Source organism: Sinocyclocheilus rhinocerous, unplaced genomic scaffold (genome assembly GCF_001515625.1).
Source record: "Sinocyclocheilus rhinocerous isolate Xijiao unplaced genomic scaffold, SAMN03320098_v1.1 scaffold892, whole genome shotgun sequence".
Lineage (NCBI taxonomy): Eukaryota > Metazoa > Chordata > Actinopteri > Cypriniformes > Cyprinidae > Sinocyclocheilus > Sinocyclocheilus rhinocerous.
Window position 1 is genome coordinate 1395292 of NW_015642825.1, and position 10376 is coordinate 1405667.

The window sequence follows — 10376 nt, forward strand, 5'->3', positions numbered from 1 at the left end:
TACATGAAGGCTTTTCAGTCCGATTGAGCCGTCAATCCGATTACAAATGGATTATTTGGTTGCATGTAAACGTAGCCAGTGAGATATGATACAGTGTGGGTGAAGATCTGGAGCTTAAGCAAACAAGCACTGTTGTTTCCTGTCAGACATGGACTATTTCTGTTAATAAAGGACTCAGAGCTCCATTCAGCTTTCATTGATGCACAAACAATTGCGTAGTTTTCCAAGAACCCAGCAGGACACCAAAGGAGTAATTAACAAGCTGCTAATTACCCACTGAAATGAAACGCAAAGAGGCTATGTATAAGTGTTTATGAGCGGGTGAACTGCTAAACTAATAAAAAAAAAACACCCATTGTTGCCAGAGACACTGTTAAACAATGATGAGCTTGTACACTCGTTTATAACAATTAACCATTAACCTGTGTATTGTGTGTCAAAGACAAGATCACATGCCGGAGAAGAGATCGGACGGCCTATTTTAAGACATTTATCACTACCGACATGACATAATATTCAGTGCATGACTCCCTCTTTGACACTACTTTTTCTTGGTAACCTTGATGAATGGTAACCTTTCATGACTTCAGAGATTTCTTAAAGGAAAACCATACTGGTGCCTCCAGACTTGAGAGACAAAAGAAACCTACAGAATCCTGAAAAATGTATCACCTTTTCCACAAAAATATGAAGCAGCACAACTGTTTTCAACACTGATAATAATCAGAAATGTTTCTTGAGCAGCAAATCAGTATATCAGAATGATTTCTTAAGGATCATGTGGCACTGAAGACTGGAGTAATGATGCTGAAAATGCAGCTTTGATCACAGAAATAAATTCCATTTTAAAATATGTTCAAATAGAAAATTTGAAATTGTAATAATATTTCACAATATTATTGTTATTACTGTATTTTCGATCAAATAAATGCAGCCTTGGTGAGCAGAAGAGACTTACTTCTGAATGGTATTGTACATCTCAATTTTCTCTATTTTGGATAAAATATTAATCTAACAATTCATCATATTAGTAATATTGCATCGTATTAGTTTTATTTTAATCACAATTTAGTGGACATAAAAGTATATATTTGTTCTTTTAATTAGTTTTGATTGGATTTTCTAACATGAAAAACTGTCAATTCTTCTTTTTTTCTTTTTCTAGTTTGAATATTTCTTTTTTTTTTTGCAATATTGTTTCAATCAGTCAATGTATGTTTTTCCCCCAAGGTCACTTTCCATCCTATTAGTCTTTTGTAAAAACCTACAACTAACAAAAGACATCCTCCTCCAGGAAGTGACATCACTTTTAGTCAGAAAACATCATGGATTTAATGAATTCTGTCATGTTTGAGGTATTCGCTGGTTTATAAACAACCCAATTAAAACAAAACATTCCATCTGTTTGACAAAATGAACAAAAAAAATCTGTTCACACATGTAAGCGAACAATCCCTCACTGAACGCTAAATAATTTGAGCTCTTTATCTTTCATCCACTTAATTTTCTCAGTTATAATGAAATTTTAAGAGAACTTGATCAAAACAGTTTGCTATATCTTATAATAGAAGCACTTGAATTTGGTTATTTTAGTGATACCGCATAACAAGAACGGCCCGTGTCATTCAGCTAACGTTTAAACTCTGGGAAACCAGAAAAAAATCCATCCAGTAAGAATTACCTCGAACACGAGTCATGTCACTTCACTCGAGCTGCACAAATGAAATGCTAAAAAGGTCTGTTTTCCCCTGGGCTGACAGATAAGTGGAGAGCAGTGGATGGAGACGGACGGTTTCTGACCTGAGCTGCCGGTCCTTGCAGACGGCCACCATAACCAGCAGGTTGCCCAGGACGCTCATGAGCATGACCAGTGACAGGAAGCTGATGAGAGCAACCCTCTTCGCCAACCCGTTGCTGTGGGAACAGAGGGAAGACACAGACTTACTGAAAATCATTTGATCGTATGGAACGATGAAAATACTGATAAGTGTCGATTCAAAAAACTTCTATCCACCAAAAAAGGACAAAGACTGCTGGTGAAACAACGCAGGTCTCTGGAAGCCCAGTACTGCGGTGTGGCCGTTTCCAGCGATCATGTTGTCTGGCACGTCACGTATTCAGCCCTATGTTGTTATTCAGTTGCTAGTGATATGAAGGTTGGAAGGAAATTTGTCCTCAATTGCCGGGAAAGCGTCCAAGAGTCGAAGCGCTAATAATCTAAACTTGAACTAAGGCCCTTCATTTTCATTAATTCTCTGTGCAAACAGGCATTAACGTGTTCTGATTTCACAGCAACACTCGTGAAGGACAAATATGCTGATTAAAGGCACAAAGTGCACGGTGTGAATTTACCGAGATCAATTAACAACTGACCCTCGCAGAAGCAGCCATTTGCAATTCTAAATGTGCAACAGCAAAGCGAATTCTCCTAATAAATCTTAATAAGATCAGAATCGGTGAATTTTTAAAGCAAACTAACTTTCAGGTATCCACAAACTCTCGCTAGTTATGGTGTGAATAATGAATGACTTGTCAACATGGGTTCTGATTACATGGCTCTAAAATCATAAACTGCTTCATTTTAATGTATTGAGTGCAACAGTGCCTTCCAAAATTTCCAACAGCCTTGGTTCTTGAAGTATTTTTCCCATAGCAATTAAAAAAAAAGTCTTTTTTAAAGGAGAATCACAACATTACAAACTTTGAAAATTGGACAAAACGACAAAGGTACAAGAGCGTGCACTTAAAGGCTTAATGTTGGAAAGAACTAGAAAGAAATATGCATATATATATGAGAGTGAGACTGACTTGATTACATAATTTGTGGTACTTTATGGGAGTGGTCGGAACTAAAGTGCTCTTTTGGCATGCTTTGCTCACTGCAACTCTGATGGGTGGAATTTTCTGTAAAGCATCATGGGTAATGTAGTTTTTCACCACAAATTCCAATATTAAACATGATTTAAAAAAAAACAAACAGGTTAAATAATGCAAACACATGGGTTCAAAAATCATATACAACTGATTAACAACCTCAGAGCTCACAACATGTCTCGACCAATCATGGCGTGCAAAGGCGGGATCTACAGAAAACGGTCAAAGCAATGCAAATGCACACACATTTAATGCATGAGTTCTGTAGAGAGAATGTCAATAGGTAAACAAGGCCAAAACCCAGACATTTTAGGCAATTTAGAAATCCTGAGCAGGACATGTCCAAGAAAAAGAGAATGTATGGTCACCTTACGTATTGAAAAAATGAATGGGGTTTTTACATCCAGAAGCCAACTCTACTTCAGTTGTCATGCTGCCACAGAGAATGATGGGACATGTAGTTTTGTCAAATAAGCCTGACACCTCATAAAACACATAAATGAGTAGCGTTTCTGGCAAGCCATATCGCTATTTTTCACAAAAAGCTAAATTGTACAGTTAACACTGACAAAGTAAACTAAATTATGGCCCACACCAGTTGACATTCTTCCACCATGATTCTTTCATTGTCATGTTCCCAACTCAGAAAGCCAGGGAAATGTTCCTTCACCTTGCAAACTTTGCCCAAAGCAAACTTTGGAAAACATCTTGCAATTTAATCTGACACGCCGCCCCAATAAATCATACGCTGCTAGCCGTGGCCTTTGCTTATTCTGTTCTATTTGACAATTTCCTCTGTTTTCTCCAAGACCAATAAGTGAGCAGACACCCTGCAGAATCATGAGAAATCAGCAGTGACCATGCCGAACAAATCATCCGTGGCTTTCGTAGCTTTGATAGTGACTATGCATTAGATATATTCCACAAGTCAGTGAGTTTCAGACCTCATTCAGCCATAGCAAATAGAATCATATGAAAGGCCACACACACAATGCACATGACCTTCAGCACCGGGAGGGAGGGCAAATTGAAATACTCGATGTACAGTAAATCAGTGTAGATTGATTCTATATAATAATAAAGCAAAGTGTTTTAAAGGGTATAAATTCAATCTCTTCAAGGTTGTTGATCCCATGATCTACATCAGGCTGGTTTCACTGGAGCACCGTGCTATTTGCTGATTCCTCAGGCGAAGTATTTTAGGTGAATGAGAAAATACACATGAGACGACGAGCACACTTTAGAAGTGCACATACGAAGGCTTGCTTTCCATACACTCAAGGTGTGATATAATTTCCCCAATTCCATTTGCAGATGAACACTCCGCATCCCTGAATGAATACGGCATCTCAATGGAATTGATTCACTTCGATCTCATCCAATAGGCTCGCATTGGGAAACGTGTTTCCTGATTATTATAAATCATCATTTTTTTTTTCTTCCCGTTCTGTGGATTGACAGTAATTAAATGGGAAATCTGTAAATAACTTGCACCTGGGAATGGGTCGGGCTACGTGTCAATCGTGTCTTTTATAAGGGCGCATGTGACTCTTCCATCCGTGAGGACAAAAGTGTCTTTTGGGATGAATGTAAACGAGTGCGGATCTCCAAAGGATGACTGGCATGGACCCAAATGTGGATCATTCAGGGCTTGTAAGCATCATATTTCTGGGTAATTTAAAGGCATTTGCAGATGGAGCATGACCAGTGACAGGAAGCTGATGAGAGCAACCCTCTTCGCCAACCCGTTGCTGTGGGAACAGAGGGAAGACACAGACTTACTGAAAATCATTTGATCGTATGGAACGATGAAAATACTGATAAGTGTCGATTCAACAGGACTAACAATAACACAGACATTTCAGTTCCGGAAGACTGATGCATAATTGTGAGTGAAGAAATGCTTTTAGGAGTATATTTAATGCATTTAGAGCAGTGGTTCTCAAAGTGTGGTGCGCGCCCGCCAGGTGGGGGCACACGAGTATTGCAGGGGGGGCGCGGGTCATCAGCAGAAAAAGAAAAGAAATAAAACAGTAAACAGCCAAAGCAGATGTCATGCCATCAACTCTGAACGTATTTGGGAGGCTGTCAGAAACCTTTACCCATGATGAGATGTTTGAAAATATGTCAAAGCTCAGATTTTCTCTCCATTTTGACACATGTTAGATTCATTTGAAACAAGCAAATGGACGTATCTGTGAAGAGGCCTATAGATTTATGTACTGCTGTAGACATATTGGGCCATTCTTCTCCAAATGTGGATCATTCAGGGCTTGTAAGCATCATATTTCTGGGTAATTTAAAGGCATTTGCAGATGTCATGAAGAGCAGGCAAAAGCACGCACATCGATCTCAACTGGGTGCTCGACCAAAAAACAAGTAGAAATATTTTAGATGCAAAGTCGGCAACACCAAAGCTCCAAAAGTATCAATTCACTTCGATCTCATCCAATAGGCTCGCATTGGGAAACGTGTTTCCTGATTATTATAAATCATCATTTTTTTTTTCTTCCCATTCTGTGGATTGACAGTAATTAAATGGGAAATCTGTAAATAACTTGCACCTGGGAATGGGTCGGGCTACGTGTCAATCGTGTCTTTTATAAGGGCGCATGTGACTCTTCCATCCGTGAGGACAAAAGTGTCTTTTGGGATGAATGTAAACGAGTGCGGATCTCCAAAGGATGACTGGCATGGACTCAAATGTGGATCATTCAGGGCTTGTAAGCATCATATTTCTGGGTAATTTAAAGGCATTTGCAGATGTCATGCCGTCAACTCTGAACGTATTTGGGAGGCTGTCAGAAAACTTTACCCATGATGAGATGTTTGAAAATATGTCAAAGCTCAGATTTTCTCTCCACTTTGACACATGTTAGATTCATTTGAAACAAGCAAATGGACGTATCTGTGAAGAAGCCTATAGATTTATGTACTGCTGTAGACATATTGGGCCATTCTTCTTGTCATGCTGAGTAAAAGTGTAATAATTTCACATTTAACCACTATAATAATCAGTGGTGTATTCTTAGGCAAGCATCACTATTACTATTGCTCATATTTAACGCATTTAAACCCATATTTGCAAGAAACAAAATAGTGACCATCTAAAAGGAGTTGTTGATGTATTTGTCAAGAAAACATTTTTACATGGATGGTGTTAATAGCCATCATTGTTGAAGGGCTCTAGTCACATAACTATGTCAGAGCTCCACAAAAAGAAGTATGCCAACCCTGTCAAAAAACATATATTTTAACATCATATTTAACAATTATATATACGTGTGTGTAACGCTAGTGAAAATACTGAGAAAAATACTTTGTTAGTTATTTGTTAGCTTTGTTTGTTATTCTATTGACTCAGTATACTTAGTTTCCCACCAGATATGACTGTGACCAAGAATAAACCACATACTTTGACTTACTTCTTAAAAAGTTTTTAGAGAAGGCATGCAGTTTGTTTCATTGGCCGATCTTGAAGAAGAAATATAAATGTGCTCACTTAGCTGGGCACAATTACAGTGCATTAAAGGATAGAGCCAAACTATATGTAGCGATCAGAATATCATCTTTAAACCTTTTGACTTGAGCCAGGAAGCAACCACCAGAAAACACCCTAGGAATCACTTAGCAAAGCCCTGGAAAGCACCCAAAACACCCTCACACCGTAGACGAACACCACACACATTTTCTTCAGAATTCATTTTAACAGAGAGTCCTCCATTAATCAACATGTTGCCTGAGACTATAAAGTGTTGGAACAACTTATCTTTTGATCAACTAAACTAAATCGTTCCTCCAAAAACAGCATCAAAGACTCACTGCTGTTTGTTTCTGACCATGTTATCATTATTTCAGCTGGAAATCTCCAGGGCGAGGTGGACTACGGTTAGATTTATCGCTGCCAAGCAGATCCAGTAGAAAATCGAAGAAAGCAGGGCTCCTGTTTAAGCAGCGCTGGGTTTCCCCGTCCCCTGAGGCCTTGCACTGACCGCTCCGAGCCACTGGAGAAATGCCAGCTCACACTGAGGTGACGCTTTCTGGTCTTTCTGCCTCGGCTAACACAAAAATGTACATAATACACAAGAGACCATGCACCTTTAGTTATAGAGATCGTTTATAAAGCAGGGCTAGTCTTGTGTAACACAAAGTGAAGTTGTATTGTATGGAACAATAGGGTTTACGTGACAGAGGCATAAATTGTGCATGACTTCTCTCGACTGCATCTCATTAAGAGGGAGTCAGGTCATCTATTTCAAAGACCCGTCGCCCCGCTCATTGCAGCAGTTCACAGGTCGCTTCAATAGTAAAGTTCCCAACAGCGGGGTAATTTGCAGGTTGAGTTACAGAGATCAAAAGGCTGTGGCGTCTCTAAAATAGCATGTCTGAACATGTTCAAGCAGAGAAAGGAAGGAAGAGCATCCTCTTGTCTGAGTCCTTCATTCTAAGTTAATGTTAACTTTAAGGCATCTCTTCTATGGGCGCTTTGGGCTGTGTGGTCTTTTAGAAAATAATCTTGACTAAAACACTTTTCACACGGTCATTACATTATTTAATTTGTCTTTTAAAAACAACAGTGGACAATACTTGCATTGCAGAGGAATTCTGTCATTTCTGTCATTTTTCTGAGACATAATTTTCTCCACACATCAAATTACATGTCGTGTTTGATATGATTCTTTAGTGGAAATGGCAGTGATGAAATTACAATTTCACTGCTTACATTTAACAATAAAAACTTTTTTTTTTTTCTTTATTTCCTTCACACATCTCATATTTCATCTCAAGATCTTCACTAACACTGTAACTCTAACACCAAATATACTAACTTACTAACTTTTGATAAAACTTTCATGAAGAGAAACTGTCAATCAGCATGTATGCCACAACTGAGAGATAGCTAATTTGTGCAAAACCATACACTATAAAAAATGAGTGTAATTTTAACTGTAAAATATTGTAAAAACACTACAGAAAAAAAAAAAAAACGGTTAATAGGTTAACAGTAAATTCCCGTACCATATACAGGGAAAAACTATAAAAGATCTAACCAGACATTTCAAGTAATTTTACAGTAAAATGCTGTTAATTGTACAGTTTTTAGAAGTAAAAAAGAACATCAATGTATAATTTAAGTCAAAATCTGTAAAATGATATTCCCAGAGTTCCTTGCGTGACACTCCACATTTGAAAGTATTGTATTTTGGTTAAATAATCATCATTCTTAATAGCTTTTGTTATCAGTTATTTACATTAGGGTTTTATGTTACATCTTCTGTTGTTTAATGAATATTTATTGCATTATTTAAGTGCCATGAGTGTTACCATTATGGTGTTTTGTGTTTGCGTGAATAACTCTGTGCACCTTCTGTATATTAGTACATACTTCAGCTTGTGGAAAAGCTACTTGTGATGATCTTTGATTCTTCATGTGGCTTTCTCTTTTAGCACCTGCATTATTATGGTGGTTGTCAGTATATGTTGAAGGTACAAAATAGATTTTAGTAGCAGTGTGCATTGTTGAATTTACTGGTTTACATTCACATTTTCTTGTTTGTAAATGTACAGTTTGTTCTGAAAATGTGTTTACAGTTTTTCTGTATTTTTTACAAAATTATTCTGGCAACCACAGCTGCCAAAATTAATTTGTAAAAATTATGAAATATTTTTTATACAGTGTAATTAAAAAAAAGAAAAGTCTGGGAGAAAGGTAAAACAACAAAAAAAAAAGTAAATAAATAAATGCTGTTGTAAATAACTAACTAAATAAAATAAATATCATTGCAAACAAACAAACAAATAAATAAATACATGTCATTGCAAAAACTCTCCAAAACTGTCCAGAGTGACCTGCATATAACAAGAAGATAATTAAAATAAAATAAAATAAAATAAAATAAAATAATGTTTTAATAAAATCAACCACTGGGAAATAAAACTGCCTCAAACATACTGAAACACCCATTAAAATAGATTCAACTGAATCTTCTTGCATGCTCGGAGTTACCTCTCACGATGACAGACGACAGCCTCTAATTATTAAATTATGATCTTTAAATTTAATTCTGCAGTGGTACCCATCATTCATTCTAAATGTATGCCTGCTCTGATTAACGTTACCACACAATTATAGTCTCAAAACACAACATCAAAGAATTCCTCATCTAAGTATGCCAAAGACCCGTAATAACCTCTGCTGTCTTCTTCAGCATAAACTGCAGTCACTTCCAAGACACTCTGGAGAGATTCTTCAAGAAGAGTGGTGATCCAGAGTGCCGTTCACAGTGACAGAGGGATAAGGAGTACGGCATTCCCCAGAGAGAGGGACATTCTGCAGATAAGCTATAGAAAGGAGGGGGATATTGTCATGTGGTTTGTTGTGATATCGAGCACCCGGTGATATCAGTGATGCTTGCCGGTATGAATGAAAATGTTTGGAGAGACAATGCATCCTCCACGATGAAGTGTTACGCTTTGGGTGCAGTGATGATCACACACTCAGACTGCGGTGTTGTGTTTCCTCAATGGGGGATTTGACAGCTTTGTTAGACATGCTAGAACTCAGAGAGCTGGATTGCCACCGGAGCTTGTCTTGCTTTACCGTGCTTTCATTTGGATTGTAAGAAAAAAATGGTTCCTGAATGAATCTTCCTTTCTTTTTTTCACATTTCAAATCCAGTAGTGGTACTAACAAAAGAGTCCATCAACAGTATAATACCGTAGGTAATCACAGCCATGCTGATAGATATAGATACATCCTGATATACAGCCATATTGCACAACTACGAGTGTGATATTGTGTTTATACAACAGCTCAATGCACAAGTAAATAAATAAGAAACAACCACAGAGCGTCTTTAAAAAAATCATTCTGTATGCAGAACTACTTCCTTCCGCCAATCAGATTGAAAGTTTAACAGCTGAGCCCAAGCCTCCGTTACTAATTTGAAAACGTCACTTCAGAACTAGTAACGAAGGAACGTTGAGTTGTTTCATTAAAAGCTTATTAGAGTATTATGAGTGATTGAGTGTGATTACCTGCATCTGATACAGAATTCATTCTTCAGCTCAATCTCATATTCACAATAAAACATTAGTTTGAATGTCTGCTGAGGAAAGCGATATCTTTTTCGTACTATCCTTTTATCTGTTAAAGGTGGGGTAAGCGATTTTTCAAAAACACTTTAGAAAACTTTACCCCAACTTTATGGGGATTTTCGTCTTGGAGCTCACATCTCCGAAAATGCCAAAGCACATTTTCAAATAGGTGTTACAGGTGTTAGATCTTTATTAAACAAACTGCATATTTGAAGTTTAAATAACTACATTCTCGCCTAAAAAACAAACAAACAAAAAGGAAAGACCTCTCCAGGGGCGGTTCTAGACCACAGTAACTGGGGGGGCCAGATAGGGGCCATTTGTACTTTTAGGGGGCACAATTTTAAAATTCATCTTAACCTACTTTAAGTATTATTCATTCATTCATTTTTCACCATGTCATG

At 37.5% G+C, this 10376-nt stretch overlaps 1 protein-coding gene across 1 annotated transcript in view; it reads right to left on the bottom strand.

Annotated features, from left to right (window-relative positions):
* LOC107756690 (5-hydroxytryptamine receptor 4) overlaps positions 1–10376 on the bottom strand; it is a 106002-nt gene that overhangs the window by 74875 nt on the left and 20751 nt on the right. The window contains exon 3 of the mRNA XM_016573892.1: positions 1801–1914. Coding sequence (XP_016429378.1) covers positions 1801–1914 — 114 coding nt within the window. The remainder of the gene's footprint in view (positions 1–1800; positions 1915–10376) is intronic.